This window comes from Epinephelus fuscoguttatus, linkage group LG23 (genome assembly GCF_011397635.1).
Source record: "Epinephelus fuscoguttatus linkage group LG23, E.fuscoguttatus.final_Chr_v1".
NCBI lineage: Eukaryota > Metazoa > Chordata > Actinopteri > Perciformes > Serranidae > Epinephelus > Epinephelus fuscoguttatus.
Genome location: NC_064774.1, coordinates 4,761,640 through 4,779,940, shown reverse-complemented (window position 1 = coordinate 4,779,940; position 18,301 = coordinate 4,761,640). Strand labels below are relative to the sequence as shown.

At 39.0% G+C, this 18,301-nt stretch overlaps 1 protein-coding gene across 1 annotated transcript; it reads right to left on the bottom strand.

Moving 5' to 3' along the window:
- Window positions 1-472: 472 nt before the first annotated feature.
- Window positions 473-18,282, bottom strand: LOC125884281 (atrial natriuretic peptide receptor 1-like). Its single transcript, XM_049569179.1, has 24 exons — window positions 18,271-18,282; window positions 18,082-18,115; window positions 15,930-16,067; window positions 14,462-14,594; window positions 14,201-14,333; window positions 13,642-13,743; window positions 11,992-12,094; window positions 11,218-11,363; window positions 11,060-11,132; window positions 9,631-9,775; window positions 8,947-9,033; window positions 8,687-8,830; window positions 8,395-8,516; window positions 7,148-7,286; window positions 6,841-6,889; window positions 6,611-6,712; window positions 5,864-5,983; window positions 5,558-5,651; window positions 4,812-4,899; window positions 3,573-3,712; window positions 3,331-3,483; window positions 3,145-3,243; window positions 1,110-1,201; window positions 473-1,023 (listed from the first exon to the last, which is right to left on the bottom strand). Exons 1-24 carry the CDS (start codon window positions 18,280-18,282, stop codon window positions 832-834), a joined length of 2,640 nt encoding a protein of 879 aa, XP_049425136.1. The 3' UTR covers window positions 473-831.
- Window positions 18,283-18,301: the final 19 nt, after the last annotated feature.

The following is an 18,301-nucleotide window of genomic DNA, read 5'->3' as shown; positions in this document are numbered from 1 at the left end:
CTGAAAGTAAAACATAAGTTTGCAAAATAACTTCTTAGATAAATTAAGTCAAAAGTAAAAATGAAATACTTCACACTATAGTTAACAAAATTGTACCGAATGTATGGAGGACAAATAACCACACAAGTATAAAAAATGTATAAATAAGATGTGAATAAATAAATAAACACATAAATAAATAAATGCAGAGGTTAGAATTTTACCTCATAGACATACAGACACAGAAGTACATAAATAATGTACAAACGTGGATGTAAATTTAAGATATATTTTTTTGCATTTATTTATTTATTTCCATATGTATTTTAACATTTTTAATTTATTCTTTTATTTATTTAAGCATTTATTCCTGTGTTCATTTGGGCATTTATGTATTTATTCATACATTCATTCATTTATTTCCTAATTGATTTATTTTTCTGTATTTATTTATTTATTTAAACATTTATTAATTTAATTCCATATCAATTTATTTATTCCTGCAATTATTTGCACATTTATTTATTTATTTATTCCATATAAATGAACCACATGTACCACAGGTGGGAAATATTTTGTATCTGCTCTAAAACGTCTCTCTGAATGAGAACAGGGAGGTTTCTTATTAAGATATGATCTAGTGCACTTTCAGAATAGGAAATTAGAAATAAAAGTCTGTTTGTTGTGTATTATTTAAGGTGTAACAATGATATTTAACACACAGAGCTGACAGTCAGTCGTGATCATGTGTCTGAGCTGCAGGTCGTTCAGAGGACGATGATGAACACGTAACATTTAACACACTGAAACTCTCCAGGCTCACTGTGAACGCTGAAGACACCTGAAGACATATCAGGCCGGATCCAGGAGGATGTCGTCATTTACAAACCCCGGCATGGAGGAGTACAGCTCTTGCTCTTTCTCCGCCTCTGTCTCTGTCTCCGTGGTGATGTTTTTGGTCATCTTGGTGTCAGGGTTGACGTCCTTGGAGACCAGAGACATCTTCTTCCCCTCCAACCAGTAAGTGACCATGTCCCCTTTCCCCTGTTAGAGACAGAATCCGGAGTGTTACTGGGCAGCTCCCAGTGCTCCCAGTACCTGACAGAACTGAGCTGTGGCGGGCGGCTCACCTTGACCTGCAGCGTCCCTCTGCACTCCAGCACGTAGCCGCCGATCTCCTCCAGCAGGTAGAAGGCACTGGAGCTGCACTGGATCTTCAGAGCTGAGAAAAATCAGAGACTTTACTGAAGTAAAAGTACCAATAACACGGAGTAGAAATACTCTGTTACGAGTTCATCAGTAAAAGTACAAATGTATTAGCGTCTAAATATACTTAAAGTTCCAAAAATAAAAGTACTTATTACGAAGAATAGCCAGAAAATTACAGGGATCAGTCCGACAGAGGTTTTTGTTCAAATTTTCATCAAACTCCAAATCTGCTGTCTTGGACAAGAAAAATTAAATTTGTAAAATATTATGGCTGAATTTTGAAAACTGCAAAGTTTTTTGTCACTCAGATTTTTGTCATGTCAGGCTACGAAAAAAATGTCTCTATTTTTTTTATGTTGTGTTCACACCATGAGCGAATAAAACAATTGGCGCAAGTGAATTACATGATAAGTCACTGTAAAGACGTGATTAGACCCAAATTCCCACCAGGCGGTGCGATGGACACGATGCAAACGACGGGAAATATGTGAGTCAAGCGGCATTAATGAAGCAAGTAGCCTGATTTCGGGTCAAAGGCTTCATCGCAAGAGTTGAAGTGTGTTGTATGAGGCGAGTTAGCACAAAATATTCTAAATTAATCGAAAGAATGTGACGTTATGCAGGCTTCACAGCCTTGACTTGCTTTAGCTCCGCTACAGTGCTAACAGTGTGCAACAGTAGCTAACGTTAGCTAAGCAATGGAGTCTGCTAACGTCAAGAAATGATGGGCACCAACCACAACACAGAGTCCACATTCGGAGACAGAAATTCACTTCGCAACCTGTAGCAATTGGAATTCATCCCGAGCAATACTGAGCACAGAGTCCTGGGCCGCCCCCTCAACCGCCTGAGTCCCTGCTGGACCACCAAACCTTCTGTTGCTGCCATTACATTACGCAGTTACGCAGTTATTAACGTCATTTCGTTCATCCAGACTTAAGATCGGGCTCATAAATTGGCTAGCTTGCGGTTAGCAAATTACTTCAACAGCTAATGTTACAAAGCAAACAACCAGGGGTGCGGTCGTAAATCTAATCTGACGCGCAACACTAGGTGAGAGAGCTGCTGGTCGAAGAAACGGAGCGCACTATTTCTACATATATATATTATAATATATTCCACATATATTAACGAACAGCTAAATGTTTGTTAATAATAAGTGCCCAGAGTATGTTATGACCACTCGGAGAATATCGTGTTCTGAATAACCAAACTTTACATTTCAACAACACTCCAAATTTACTGAACAGTTAAGTTCTTGCCAGAGTGCGCTTCAGCACTTAGCGGGAGTATTTCCGAATGCGCCCTAGATCAATGCAGCGTAACTTAGTTATAGCTAGCTGGCTAACGTAGCTTGCTTGCTTGCTAACATTATTGCTAGTAATATACCATCTGAGTGAATATGTCAGTTGGCTAACTTGCCAAATTACTTGCCCGGCTAACATGATCCATGATACTTACTTATGTAGGTATTATGACAAACAGTGTTGATTTAACCAACAATAAATTATGTAACAGTACAAAGTGCTTTCTGTTAGCCAACAGTGATGCAGGGGGCGCCAACAAGCTAACTGTAACCTGAGCTAATGTTAGACAGCTGGCTGTAACTTAGCTACTCTACATGGATCTGCGTTGGTTGCTTTGTAACGTTATATGCTACTTATGGATCCAATGGTCCAACTGAAATGTAGGAACATTGCAGACAGTAGCGTCATTCTAAATATGACTGCAGTTTATTTTCCATCATTCTGTCAACATGATGACGGTAAAACTTGGTCAGTCTCAGGTTTGTCACTGTTTTGGTCGATACTCAGGTTTTGCTCTTGGCTACAGGGTGCGATCAACAGGGTGCTGACTGCACTTCGCTGAATGGACACATGGATAACATGGACTTTATGAAAGTTACATACAGTTCATTTATATTTTATTTATAAATGTAATACAGCAGAGTGTTACCGAGGCTGTTGGATTCCATCCTCGATGCTGTGTTCACTGTGTCTCCAAACAGACAGTAACGAGGCATCTTGGTCCCCACGACCCCCGCCACCACCGGGCCTACAGGAGGGGACATTACATCGGGGTTCACAACAAATTCTGATCTCTACAATGTGTGTGTGTACTGTTTAAAATATGTGTGTATACCGGAGTGTATCCCGGCTCGTATCTGCAGCTGTGTGTTTGGCTTGTGGGGGATCCTGAAGGTGCGACAGACGCCCACCAGGTCCAGAGCCATGCTGGCGATCTCCGAGGCGTGAAGGATCCCGTTCTCCCGGGGGACACCGGACACCACCATGTCTACACCATCACACCGTGACACGGTCAGCAGCAGGAAGGTGGTGATGATCAGAGTTATGTGACTAATGGTGTGTGTGTTTGTGACTCACAGGCGTCTCCGATGGTTTCCACCTTGTAGACGTCGTAGTTGTCGATGATGTCGTCAAACGTCGTGTAGAGTTTGTTGAGGAAGTCCACTACCTGGTAAGGAGTACTGCTGCTGGACAGCTGAGTGAAACCCACGATATCACTGCACACACACACACACACACACACACAGACTTAAAAAATAAAGTTTTTTAAAAAAGAAAATATTAAGCAATTAAACAGATAAACAGGCACACTCATATTCAGTACTTAAAAGTCATTATTATTCTAACAAACGTCTTTGATGTTTTTAGTGCTACGTAATTTTCAAAATTTAGTAGTGCATGAATTAATCCAAAAATATCATTTAACTATTCAGTTTCTCTCTTCATTAAAACCAGGACAAAATATCATGAGGTACAGGTTCTCACCGCTAAGGTCCCAGAGAGGGGTAATATTCCACGTAAAATCTTTAAAAGACTAAAGCCATACATTTTATGAGAAAAACACTCAAATATTCTCTGAGATTAAACTCGCAAATTTACAAAAAAAAAAATTAAAAATTAAAAAAATTATCTGGAATTTAAGTCCTAAATTTACATGAATAAAATTCAGACATTTTCTGAGATTGAAGTCGGAAATTTACAAGAAAATAAATAAAAAAACCTTAACCTAATTTAAGAGAAAAAAAATCTGGATATTTTTAGAGATTAAATTCAAAATTTATGAGAAAAACACAACAGAGTCATAAATTTACAAGGAAAAATTTGGATACTTTCCGAGATTTAATAAATAAATGTATAAAAAAACATGGATATATTTAGAAATAATTTTACAAATTTAGAAGAAAAACTCAGATTTTCTCGGAGATTAAAGTTGTAAATGAACATAAAAAACTTTGGATATTCTCTGAGATTAAAGTCATAATTTTAGAGAAAACAACTTGGATATTCTTATAGATTAAATCCATATATTTACGACAAAAAGCACTCAAAAATTCTCTGAGAGAAGTCAAGAATTTATGAGGCTAAAAATGGGATTTTGTATTTTCCGAGATTAAAATCTTACATTTATGAGAAAAACTTGGACGTCTTCTGATATTACAGCAGTATTACCCACCCCTCCCTCAGCTCTTTTTCTTTGAGTTCCTTTTTGAGTCCTTCCCAAATATTGTTCATAGGACATTGTTACTTATAGATATCTTTGAATTTGGCAGATTATGACCTCCACACACTCAGTCAGTCACTTCCTGTCTCTGGTACCTGAAGAAGACGGTGGCGCTGACGTAACTCTGAGCCTGCATCGGTTTGCCCTGCCGCAGGTCATCAGCTACCTGTTTCGGAAGCATACCTGCAACACAAATATGCAAATAATTTTATTTTATTGAAAGTTCATTTAACCAGGAAGTACCTTCAGATAGATTACGAGAGAAAACAGAGTAGTTAAGACATTAGTAGTACAATGTAGTGAATATGTTAACTGAATTTGCAGGAAGTCAAAAGAAAATGCAAATTGAGGTTTGTTTGTCTCATACATGCATGAACAAGATGTCATCATAATCCAGAATAGTATCTGAGTCATATATCAAGATGTTTGTTTGAAGAGACTTTTTCTTTTCAGTTCCACTTATTGTTTGAATATGAGTATTGTTATCGGCCTTTATCTACCGTTTTCTGCATTTAAGGTTGATGTTAATTGTTAAAATGTTTGAAGATTTGTGGATTTAAATGGCTCTTCTGTATAAAGAGAGCTGCATCATCTGCATATAAAGAAATATTTACTGGTTAAATTTTGTTTATAAAGACAGAAACAAAAGCTTTTGATAACATTAAAACCTGCAACTCACAACCAGAAAAATATTCTTATTAACACAATGACAATACAAATAATTAACATGTTAAATTTTTTGTTGGAGCTTCAAATCCAGAGCGGGACGGAAACGACAGGAACCGAACAGGCATGATGAACAGGTGGTGAACAGGTGTGCGTGTGTGTGTGTGTGTCATACTGTAAAGCAGCCTGTCGGTCTTTTGTTTCTCGTGCATCAGATCCTGAGTCCGCTCAGCTACCAGCACCTCCAGGTGTTTACTGTACTTCTCCATCTGAAACAGACACCGTTACACCTTCATGTTTCACTGAGCTGCGATTTCTTTAAAAAGATTCATAAGAGACAGGATCACAGGAGAGAAATTAGTTATATCCTGTCTGATATGATCGTATATAAGAGACATGAGGAGGTGTATATAATATGATATGATGCAGTAGTATAAATAATTATGCTGTAATGCAGTACAATAATAATCTGTGTTATCACCAGGTTCATCATCATGTCCACAGGGCTGACTTTGATCGGGTTGATTCGGTGAACAAACTTCCTGATTTGTTCAAAGGTGGGTCGGTGGGCGGGGTTATGAGAGCGACATCGCCGGATCAGCTATGGCAACACACACAGGACAAAAAGACATTAGAAAAGGTAAATGACAGATTTCTTGTGACTAGGGTTGCAACGATAAGACTTTCATGGTACGACAACCATCTCAGAAAGTATTCTGGTTTGACTGTATGACGATGTTACAGAGTTATAACTATCATTACAGTGACGCTTAAAGAAATGAAGACAGAAGGGTTTCATTGGTTGAACAAATTCTTAATCACTATAACTGAAACATGAAAATATTTTATACATTGAAGAACGTGTAAAAAGTCTCCTTTTTAGACTTTGTCTGGCTACACTGTTTCACCACAGTGTGCCTTAAATATACCACTGCAACCCCACCTCTGACTGTGAAGGTGTTACAGAGTTTGTGTGAATGAAAAGAGAAGTGGATGTTTTATGGACAAACAAACAAACAAAAACAATAAAATTACCTTTCTATCATCATTTTATCAATAAGTCAAACGTAAACATAACAATTAGATGTTCATGTACACAGAAATGATAAAAGGGACATTTTAATAAAACAGATAAAAGATGATAAAAGAAAAACATCTCAAAATAGTAATAACGCAATAAAGTGAATTAATGATTGGTTATATTCAGATTCAGACGGAGTGTGCACACCTCAACGTAGTCAGCAGGACAGGGACAGGTGCTGTCGGCTTTACTGGAGATCAGTTCAGGTAGAGGAGGACACCAGGCGCTCTCCAGATTAGACTCCTCTGCCTGCAAAGTATATATTTATTATGTTTATTTGTCCGTCATTTACCCAGTGAAGTCACCGAGAAGGCAACACACAGTCAACACAAGTTAGGATTCCAACGGGGCGATACACTGGTCAGAATGTGACTTACTGGGACAGGGTCGCTGCGAGTGGCAATCTCCAGCAGGATGATGGAATAACTGGAAAACATACAGAGGTTATTAACTGGCCTCTGTGTGTGTGTGTGTGAGAGAGAGAGTGTGTGGTTGTGTATTTGTATCTTGTTTACTGGAACTTATCCTGTCTTTTATCTGTATTTTCCCATTTTATTATGTGAGGCACTTTGAGTTGTACTTGCTGTTTGAACAGATGAAGTTATTATTATTATTATTATTGTTATTAACGTCAGGGTATTCCTGTGAGTCCTTTGAGGTGACAAAGACCAATTTTTTGCGTACCTGAACACGTCTCCAGCGAGCGTCGGCTCCATGTTAGAGTTATGAAACTCGGGCGGCATGTACACTTCCATGAGTCTCTGCTGATAGGTGGAAAGAGGCTCCGCCCCATCGTCCCTGCGATACGTCCTCAGCCCGTAATCTGATAGGATGGACCATAAGTCAGTCAAAAGCAGGAAATAAAACAGTCCAATAGTGTGTGGTATTTATACTGCGTCCCAGAGGTTTTAAAAAGTCAGATGCAGGAAAAGATGAATTTTTTGTTTTTCCTCTCTTTAAATCTGCTAAAAAAAATAACGTTAGCATCGTTTGCATCCCCTTAAAAAGGATATATTCTCTATTAGTGGGCAAACAATCGGATATTTGCCTCTGTGAGGAGTTTGAAGATATCATTAAATACTAAATGGTATGGTTATTTCGGTCAGTTCATTGGCGAATGTGGGAGAAATATGGGAGTCTGTTAAATTAAAACAAAGCAATACACTTTTAAAAAACTGTGTTAGCTGTGAAAATACTTACTTCCATAAAGTTGCAATATGTAACTGTAGTATTTCACAATAAATTACATTATTATCACCTCACAGTAATACATGGAGTTTAACTCTAAAATTAAAGTGAAGTACAATAATTCTACGGGAGCAAACTGCTAAATGACAGTAATCCAATGTACATAAACTGTGAGGTTATAGTTAAATATATTAATTTTACAGGAGCATACTGTTATATCACCCTAATACACAGGTATAAGGCCACAGTATAAAGTATACAGCTGTCATTACACAATAATTTACTGTAAATATTATACAGTAACTTACTGTGAAAGTGATGCAACTAGTAGCCAGTAATTTACTGTTAATGTACAGTCAGATATTTTACACACTGTAAAATATCTGACTGTACATTTACAGTAAAGTAGTACTTATGCCTGCATATTACTGTGATTTATCAGTATGCTCCTGTAAAATTACCGTATTTCACTGTAATCTCTCAGTTAAACTTTAAGCAGTAACATTCCTGTATTTAATAGTTAAATATCACAGCTGTGGCCTTTAAGATTATAATAATGTAATTTATTGTGAAATATTACAGTTAGATATTGTAATTTTCTGGATATAATTTGGAGTGTACTTTAAATATATTTCAACATTCAAAATAAACACAGATTAATTCACATTTTTTTCTATTTTGAAACTGTAAATTGAAAACAACAAGCCCTCTAGATTAAAGAAGTTATTGAAATACGACATCACCTGTTATTTTACAGACCCAGCGGTCGTCTAACACACAGTTCAGAGACTTGAGTCGGCCGTGACAGATCTTGTGTTGGTGGAGGTACGAAACTCCTCTGGCGATGTCTGTGGCGAAGGAAAACCTGGCAGAGTGTATAAGAATTAGCGTTATTAATTTTCATAAGCCAAATAAACCTCTTTACTTCTTTATCATGACTCAAAACCAACAGCACTTTGTGACTCCCGTAACTTCTGTCGTTCTAATGAAACCAACATGTTACTGTGTCTTTAATAAGACGGTTTATGTGTCTACCTGAAGCCCCAGTTAAGAGGGATCTCCTCGTTAAGGAGAACATCGTTAAGGCTTCCTTTGGGGCAGTACTCTGTCACTATGGCGACGTTAGGCACCTCAACACACCCGCCGATAAACTTACACAGGTTAGGGTGATCGAGCTCCCTGAAGAAAGAGAGACGGAGAGTCAAAATACCAAATGTGGAATATGAAGGTCGAATCAGACGTGTGTGTGTGTGTGTGTGTGTGTGTGTGTGTGTGTGTGTGTGTGTGTGTGTTACCTGACTTGTTTGACTTCCTGTCTGATGGTTTTGGACAGAGAGAAAGTCTTAGTTTGAATCTTCTTGATGGCCACTGTCCTGCCGTCACTGGAGGAAAAAATTATCTTTAGTACAAGATGTTTTCTCCAACATGGAAGACTTTTCCCTTCATTTCTAACAACTAGGCTTAAAACATGGAGGTAGAACCAGTGTGTTGATGTGTGCCTGTAGATCTGTTCATTTCAGTTCTTGTCAAAATGAATAGTTCAGGCTTATAACATACTTTCATTGTCCCCATTCATCTGTCCCCCCTTGTTTCTGATCAGGTCTGGAATAAAAACATAATTTGCTCCAAAACATATGTACAAAACATTTTTAACCTTATTCTGAATATTCCTACTAAGCTCTTTACATGACTAATGAAAATGAATATTCCACTAACATTCCTGTTTACATGCAGCTGTGCACACTCTGATTAACTTGTCCTGACATGTCGTTTATCACATCAAAATATAGAAAAGTGGAACAGCTACCCCTTGTGCCATTTTGCTTCTTTGCATCAAAACAAATACAATGAGGCATTGTATCTGCAGTACTATTGAATCATTTTAAATAAAACTCAGCTCTACTTTTAACTCTTAACCAGAAGCATTAAAAACACTGCTACTGTGTTGACAGCATGAATGAGGTTTAAGGTGAGCGTACTATATCCCAGTGCAGGTGAAAAGTGTTTTCCGGGTCCCTGGTTGTCCCGTATAGGAGCTGAGAGCGGTCACACAGCTGGTGTTGCTGTCACTGTTCCCCACCGGTACACTCATTATACTGCCCATCGTCATATGAGCCTCCGGATCTATAGAGAGGAAGAAAGAGCAAGACGGGTGCAGTAAAGCTGGATTCCTTCTTTTTTTTATGGAAACACATGATACAACAGTTATTGAACACATGTAGTTATATTTTAGTTGTTTTTTTTTCTCTCTAAGCTGTTTTGGGTCAGTTAAAGCGACATAGCAAGGTGTACATTTAGACCAGTTTAGACTGGTTCCAAATGCAGGTATCAACCAATTTTGGGGTCATTTCAATCTGGTTTCATAACTCTTTAAACCCAGTACAGACCAAAGATTCACAGCGAGACGAGTGGAAAAAGACAACTACTTGCAATGCGTCGTTTTGTATCATCTTTGGTGGCGGGACAGAGTTGCCGCGGAAACATGGTGGTCATCCCTCAGTCTCTCCCTTAGGTTGCCCTGGTGATAAAGTGGCTCAACCTTGAGCCGTAAACTCTCTTTAGCATTGTTAACTTTGTTATCACTGTTAGCCGTGTCAACACCGCCACTGGTGCTAACATAGTAAACAAAGAGGTTTTATGTCCTTAAAATGAAGCCACTTTCTCACCAGGTGGACCTAAAGGGGAGACTGAAGATGTTCCCCATGTTTCCGCAGCAACTCTGTCTCGCCACCAGGACAGCGTTACTAGCAGCCATCAGTGAATGAGGGGAGAGGCTAGCTCACCAAGGCTAATGTTAGCTAACCAGTAGAGATTGGATGGTAGGCAGTAAGCACTATGTTTCCAAATGTTAACATGGCTAAAAAGCCATCTGTCAGCAAAGCCAACAGAAAATTAAAAAGAAAGGCAAAACATTTACATCACACAACATTAAAATGTGCTAACCTTGAAATGAATAGAGCTTTCAAATGTGGTGCTAAATCTCACTGGGTCAGTGGAGCACCAGAGCAAAAGGAAAGACCTCTCTAATTTCCCTCTATGTTGCCTTTTTAAAAAAAATAAAATAAAATAAAAAAAAATAGGTCAGTTAGCAGTTAATGGGTGTCAGGCAACCGAAAGCAATAGTAACCAGCACTGATGCACTGACATCCATACTTTAGACTGACCCTCGACCTGTACAGAAACATTTCAGACTTGTTTAAACCAGCTTTAAGGCCTTCGGTGTTAGATCTGTTGAGACCAGTGCCAGACTGGTTCCAGACGAGCACAGATCTGATCTGTTTAGTGCAGCTTCAGACCGCTTGTGACCAGTTATAGACCAGTTCCTCACCAGTTTACGACAGGGCAGTCCAGAGTTGATTAAACTAGTTCAGGCAATTTAGACCGGTCTGATCTGGATTGTCTCAGTACCTTGTTTTATCTTACTGAAGTCGATGATCCAGCTCTCGTCCCACAGAAGCTTCTGTTTCTGGTACCTCAGCCACTACACCAGACAGATTCATAGATTAGGTTTTTATTATTTTGTTATTTTATTATTTGAGTATTTGCCAGGTTGTGTGAGTTCTCACCACAGCAGTCAGTATGAAGCAGAGGCAGAGCAGGCTGAGCGGCAGGCTGATGGCGAGCTTGGTGGCCACGGTCATCGGGCATTCACCACAGTCGGCGGGACAGGTGGAACAATCCTCCGCCTCCTCACAGACATCATCACCACACACTCAGAGGGAAGAACAGAGGGAGCGCAGAGATTACTGGAACAATGTGATGATGGTAATATAACCATTGACGGTAGCCAAAATCTCAGTCGCTAACTGCCCCCTGAGGACTTTAAACTTTGCCAAACCAAACCCTGAAGTTGCCTACATGTAACCATTTACCCAAAGATAATAGTCCTTGACACAAACACCATTTCTGACCTCACAGTATATCTAAACTTTGATATACAACGTAAATATAAATAAGAGATGCCCCCTGGTTTCTGTCCAGATTTAGGAGGTTCACTGGTGGACAGATTTTTTCCTAGGGTGACAAAGGGATGATCCATCTTACTCTCCCTCTGATTGGCTAGTGCTCATTGCTTTCATTGCTTGGATTGGTTAGATTTGAGCATCAGGTGTGAGGGTGGTGAGGCTTGGCGATCATAGCAATCAAGACCCAAATAAATGACTGATAAGGGTTACACCAGATTTTCTAAACTTTATAGACAACAAATATGATTTTGAACTATTTTTGTCCCCATGTGATCCCAGACAGTAGCTACCTCTGTCGATCACATGACCATTGTTGTAGATTTTTCTGTCATCATACTAGGACGTAAAGGCTCAACATACAGGAATGTAACCTACCTACAGCAGGCTGCACGGTGCTCTTGGCCTCAAGAGCAACCTGCATGCGACCGACTCGTATGTGAGCGATGAGCGAGGTTAAACCAGCGTGGAACAGAACCACCTGCGGGACAGAGTAAAGGGTTCACCGGGTTACTTGGGACCACAAGCCAAAGATGTGAAGGTTGGATCTGAGTTAAAGCTGGAGTTGAGAAATCTGCAGGGGAGTTTGGTGATTGATCATATATCATTAAAATAAGCAAAAAGCCTCAAAGAATTTGAGAGTGCAAGAAATAGAGTTAAAAACATTGGTGATTTAAAGTAGTGTATCGTCTGCATACAAAGATATTCATGTATTTCAGGCTTTTTATGTACTTAGGGGGAAATTTAGTGTGTTGTAGCAATGACGTAATAAAGTTTGGCTACTTATAGACTATAACTCACTTGTGCATCAAAAAACTCCTTGAACTCACACATGATGTACTTTGTATTCTTGGCAATACCAGACACTTTGCCCTACCTCTAATATGAGAACATTTTGTTAAAGAACCCAAGAGTCATCATTATTTTCTGTCATGGGACTTCAGACATTTTGCCGTGTGTTCATATTTTCTGTTTATGACACTGGTCGGAATATTAACACTGTACCCATAACTTTTTGCTCACAACATATGATTTAGAAGAAAAAACTTGTCGGGCGGTTATCAAATGTGGGAACTAAGGAGTTGGACTGAGTGGTATGTGAACTGTTGGACTTCATACTTATTTGTACTTAGTGTTAAAACTCTGTTGAAATCTCATAACTGCCATTTCCCACCTGTGGCTTCCGTTTTACCTTCAGTCATACAAGAGGTTTCTTCCACTTTTGTGGCATTTTTGTCGAGAGCTTTGGCTTTTGTCACAAGTAAGGATGTCAGTTTCAGTTTATTTTGCTTTTATAGCCCATTGACACCTATTTGCTCTAAACTAACTGCTTACTTTTGAATGGGGAAAAAAGCAAAATGTGAAATACAAGAGGACTTTTCTATTAGTCTGGTGCTCTGTTGACTCTGTGAGTTTTAGCACTGTGTTTCAAAGCTCTGTCCATTCAGAGGTGGTGAAATTTAAATGTTTTGTGATGTGAATGTTTTGTTTTGTCTTTCATTTTCTGTTGGCTTTGCTGACTTAACATGTGGAAACATGGCGGCTTCCTACCCTCAGGTCTCCACTTGTTAGCTAATGTTAGCCTTGGCCACTCTGTAATGCAAACCAAGCGGGTTGGGTGGGAGCTAGCGAGCTGCTCATTCACAATTAGCCCTGGTTACACCTTACGGTTGCTAAAAATACAATTACAGTGTTTGTACCGTTAACTGTTTACACATTATTGCAGCAGCGTTGTTAAAAACAATTAAATAATTAGCTGGATCTGCCGCAGTAATTCTTATACACATTTACCTCTGTCTAAGTCATTCTAGCTTCTCATTGGTTAGTTAAGAGACACGTGACCCATAACAAGGAAGTGTAACCAGGAAATGTTGCTGTGAAGCTGCTGGTGTGTGGAGAATAGTAAAGTGCTGCTTAAGAAAATATCCGTCTCCATCCTGCTGTTTACTCTCAACAAGAGTGACCCATCCACCACACATTGAACCGCCACGTTGCAAATGTTAGCACCGTTAGACATGAGACTGTCACCTTGGCGGTCCAGTTGGTCTGCGTCATCTTGCCGGAGGTCGAGATGGTGTGGGTGAAGATTTTCCCGTCGTCAGGTATCCAGGGACCACAGATGCTCTCTGTCTGAAAGTTGGTTTATTATCGGATTATTAAATGTCTAACATGTAATTACATTACTAAAGTACAGGTTAGAGGTTCACATACTTCTATTTCGAGAGAGATATTTTTAGTACTTTTAATCCATGATAATTATCTGATAGATGAAAAGACTGATTTGGATTTTACATTCAAGATGAGATATCTAAAATATTATCTGCTTAAAATTATTGAAACACTTGTTTTTTAGAGAAGGTGTGTTTTTGTAAATTCTAAGAAATGTAAAAAAGTCAACAAAGCTTCCTCCAAACAAACAGATTCAGTTCTATGAATCCTTGAATGCATTTATTCATGGTTTTAATGATTCTATGTGATAATTGATAATTGGAACTGTTATTTATCCATCAACACAACATTAGCTAATATCTGGGAGCTAGTTGTCGTTTGTTTGTCACAACGGAAAGCAAAGGATCAAAGTACGCACCATGTGTCCCATTGGACAGGAGTGGATGTTAGCGTGATGAATGCAGCAGTTGTCTCCGTCAGCGTCTTTCCAGTTGGTCGGACAGTCGAGATGTTCACAGAAACTCTGCGCTGCTTCTGCGTTTATTATGGAGCTGAAAACACATCAGACCAGTTCAGATCTAGTTTGGATCCCTGTAGAATTTTAAAAACTAAAACCAGTTTAAAGAAGTATTAAGTCTGGTTTAAATCCAGTAAAACCAGTTATAACGAATGTATTAACCGGTTTGTGAAGATGTTGTTGTCGATGGCCCACTGGTAGAAAGATTCTCTGGCTGTTACCGAGTACGTGACGCTGAACACCTCGCCGCTCTTCACTGTCTCTGGAGGACGGACCACCCAGGCCATCTCCAAACCTGAGACCCAACAGAGAGACACATAACCAGAGTTTAATTCCGGTATGATGGAAGCTTGAATTTCACTTTGTGCTTGTTGTAAAGTTGAATTCAGAGAGTACAACTGAGGAAGAAACTAGCTTTATTTCTGCAGTATTTTCTGATGTAAAAGCAGAGTTTACTTACTGGAGTTGTTATGTTTTATAAAGCCAGATAAGGTACGTATGAGGGTTTAGAGGGAGATCTAGTCCAGTGGACTTCACTGGGTTCTGAGGCAAATTTGTAAAGTGATTATAGATGGATTTCTGACCCAAGTTTCATGTTAATCATATATATGGTGGTTATGACTTTTCAAAGTTCAACATTGTGAGCGCCCCATAACAAGCATCTGTTAAGTTAGGAATGACAACTTGTAGAAGTTTACTGGTTAAATGGCAACTTGTGGCACCTCAATCGATGCTAGTGCTGTTAGCTAAAATCAGCAATTTCAGTACGCTGTATCATAGAAGTAATGCGTAAAGTTTTTTATTTACTGCTACTTCATATTACCTATATTACAGCGTCATGTTTCACTCAGTAGAGCTCAGATTTAATGAATCAGCTGTAATAAATGCATGTACACTGTGTGAAGCATTAGCTGGGAAACATCACGTTTAATCTCTTTACATGGAGCCAAAATTAATACTGAATTGTGTTAAATGTTCACTGAATATGTTTACGTCATTTTATAAGCTGTAAGAAATCACGAATCATCTTTTAGAAGGAGTAGATGTTCACGGTCAGCTGGCTTGGGCTCCGTTAAAATTAAAAATATGTTAACATAGCGAGACGAGCTAATCGCTAACACACTTGGTTAAAAATGAAAACAACCAACACTTTGAGATGGTTTTCAGAGATGACAGAAGTAGAGGAAAGAGACTTAGCATAACATTAGCTAACCGTTATCATTGGAAAACACCAGTTCTGGGAATTCCTGCAAGGTATCATGGGAGCTGGGAATAAGGAGGAAACAGCTCTTTGTTTTCTTGTGATCACTCATTCTTGACAATTTGGACAAAACTTTTTTTTTTTTTTTAAATTGCCATCTTTAATCAGGCTGGAAAATATATTAAAAGATCCAAGTCTTGAATGTTAAACCTTGTGACAGACCGACCTCCCAGTGATTTAATATTTTCTTTACTATCATACATGATGGATGTCAGACATGTACTGTGACACAGAAGATAATTCATCAGGCTTTGATCCTCACGTAATATAGAATAAAAAACTAGAACATCAGCAGCCACTCTCTGAGCGTTAAATTAGCTGTTACAATGAATCATAACGACAGACTGTAGCTGTGAGACAGTTTCTGACCTCCACAGTCGATCATGTTGTACTCGTTGGGTTTGTCCAGAGGCCAGCAGTCGTACTCGCTGTTGTCCAGGTCGTGCCAGCAGTGTGTCGGACCAACGAAGGACACGCACACCTGGATCAACACACCGCAACAAAGAGCTCACCATCCACTAATATAGAGATGTTAATTATAGATTTAAATTACATGACAAGAGACAGACAGAGACGGATTTTTCAAACACTTGGTGAATAATATATTCAAATAAATCATGTCAGATCATCTGACTATATAATGACGAACACTCTGTGTGTGTGTGTGTGTGTGTGTGTGTGTGTGTGTTCCACGTTTTTCTCCTCACTGACTTGGTCAGTCCATGTGAAATTTGGCACAGTGGTAGAGGGTCATGGGAGGATGCCAATGAAGCAATATTACATCAATTGGCCAAAGGGCGGCGCTATAGCAACCCATTGAAATGTCAAACTTTGAATGGGCATATCTCATGCCCCGTATGTGGTAGAGACATGAAACTTTGCACAGAGATGCCTCTCCTCATGAGGAACACATTTGCCTCAAGAACCCATAACTTCCGCTTATATAGATTTTCCACCATTTTGAATTTTTTGAAAAACACTTCAAATGGATCTCTTCCTAGGAAGTTTGAGCGATCTGCATGAAACTGGGTGAACATAATCTAGGGAGCAATATCTAAAGTTCCCTCTTGGCAAAAGTTGGAAAACTTCCTAAAACTGAGCTTCTATAAGGCAATGAATATTGCGGAGGGCGTGGCTCATCACATAAAGGTGTAGAACATCTCAAGGGTTTCACCCATCACCACGCAACTTTGTAGGCATATGACCACACATAATCTGAGGGGACCCCTCCATTATTGAGCCCATCAAACAAAATGGGGGCGCTAGAGAGCTCATTTCTTATCTAGGCCTAACCGCCATATGGATTTTTACTAAACTTGGTAGATATGTAGAACAGGACGCCTCAAGGTGACTGGAGAAATTTAACTCTAATTGGCAACTGGGTGGCGCTATAACAACAGAAAAATGCTTCAAAATGGCTAAAATGCGACCGATCGCTGTGGCTCCCCCTGTGGACCAATGTTGGTGTTGTTTCTAATGTTTGGTATGACTAAGTCATGGTATGGTATGCTGTACATCATCACGGAAACTGTCAGTGTGTCATTCTGTCAGTCAGTCATTCTGTCTGTCCCACGTTTTTCTACTCACTGACGTGGTCAATCTATGTGAAACTGCACATAGGCATTGAGGACTGGCATAGGTAGAAGGTGACACAGCTACCAATGGCTATGGACTAGTGTTCAGTATTTTCAGAGTCAAATAATTTCAGGGAGATTTTTAATCAAGAAAACAAACATTTGAATATGAGGGAACAGAGAGGAAAACCACACACGTATTTTTTGTGTCAGACCAGTTCTGTCAAAATGTAAATGTTGCAATTAAATAAATTCTGGGATATTAAACAGCAGTTATGTGCTTTGGAGATATAAATGAGAATGAAAGAATTGGTAAGACCGAGCCCCTAAGAGATATTTGTGACCTATGAGCTTTGAGTCAGGGAAAATGTTTTTGTTAGTAAACAGATGATTTATGACAGAGTGGAAAAAACTTCTGGACTAAATGATGGCTGAACTTGGACATTTATAACCATGACAGTGTTTACATTTAATCCTTTAGTTTATCTCTTTGACTTTCTGATTGTGGACAGAACGTTGCAAGTTATTATAAATGATACTTATGGTTGTATCCACAAACTAAAATTCAATAAACGTTAAAGTATAAAAAAGAACAAACATGTAGAGTCATGTAAATGCATAAAAAGCCCCTTAAAACCTGTATTTTTTCTCCTGCATACAGAGCTTAAATAGAGCTCGCAGCTCATCATTTGATGAGCTGTGTTTCTACAACCTCAAAAGATTTAATCTTTGTAATTAAGAAAATAAGTCCTTCAAAATAAAATGCAGCTCAGGATTAGAGCTCCAGCTGAACATGAAGTACACTCAGTTTACCGTGGTTACATTTTTGAATAATAATGAATAACATAATGAGAGAAAACAAATAATCTGACATTAAAACCTGATCTGAGTTCATTATTTGACACTTTCAGATGGGTTAAAAGCAGATGTCGGAGGTGAAGTCTTACCCAGAGCAGAAACCAAAATCTTTTCCTCATGTTGCTGCAGAAGCACAGACAGGTGGACAGATGTGTGTCGGTGAGCGGTAGAGTCCAGACTCAGTGATGAGGAGAGAAGTGGAGCTGTGGTGGACACATGTAGGACAGACTGCAGAGAGACTGTGGTGCTCACCGCCCTCTGGTGGTGACTTGTGTTACTGGTTTTACCATCTGAAGGATAAAGCCAGGG

Bases quoted from the DNA above. Each gene is read 5' to 3' on its own strand.
- LOC125884281 (XM_049569179.1), bottom strand. The intron at 13,744-14,200 runs GTGCGTACTTTG...ACCAACTTTCAG, and splicing joins CCTGTCCAATGGGACACATG to ACAGAGAGCATCTGTGGTCC. The intron at 9,034-9,630 runs GTACGCTCACCT...TTTTTCCTCCAG, and splicing joins TTCACCTGCACTGGGATATA to TGACGGCAGGACAGTGGCCA.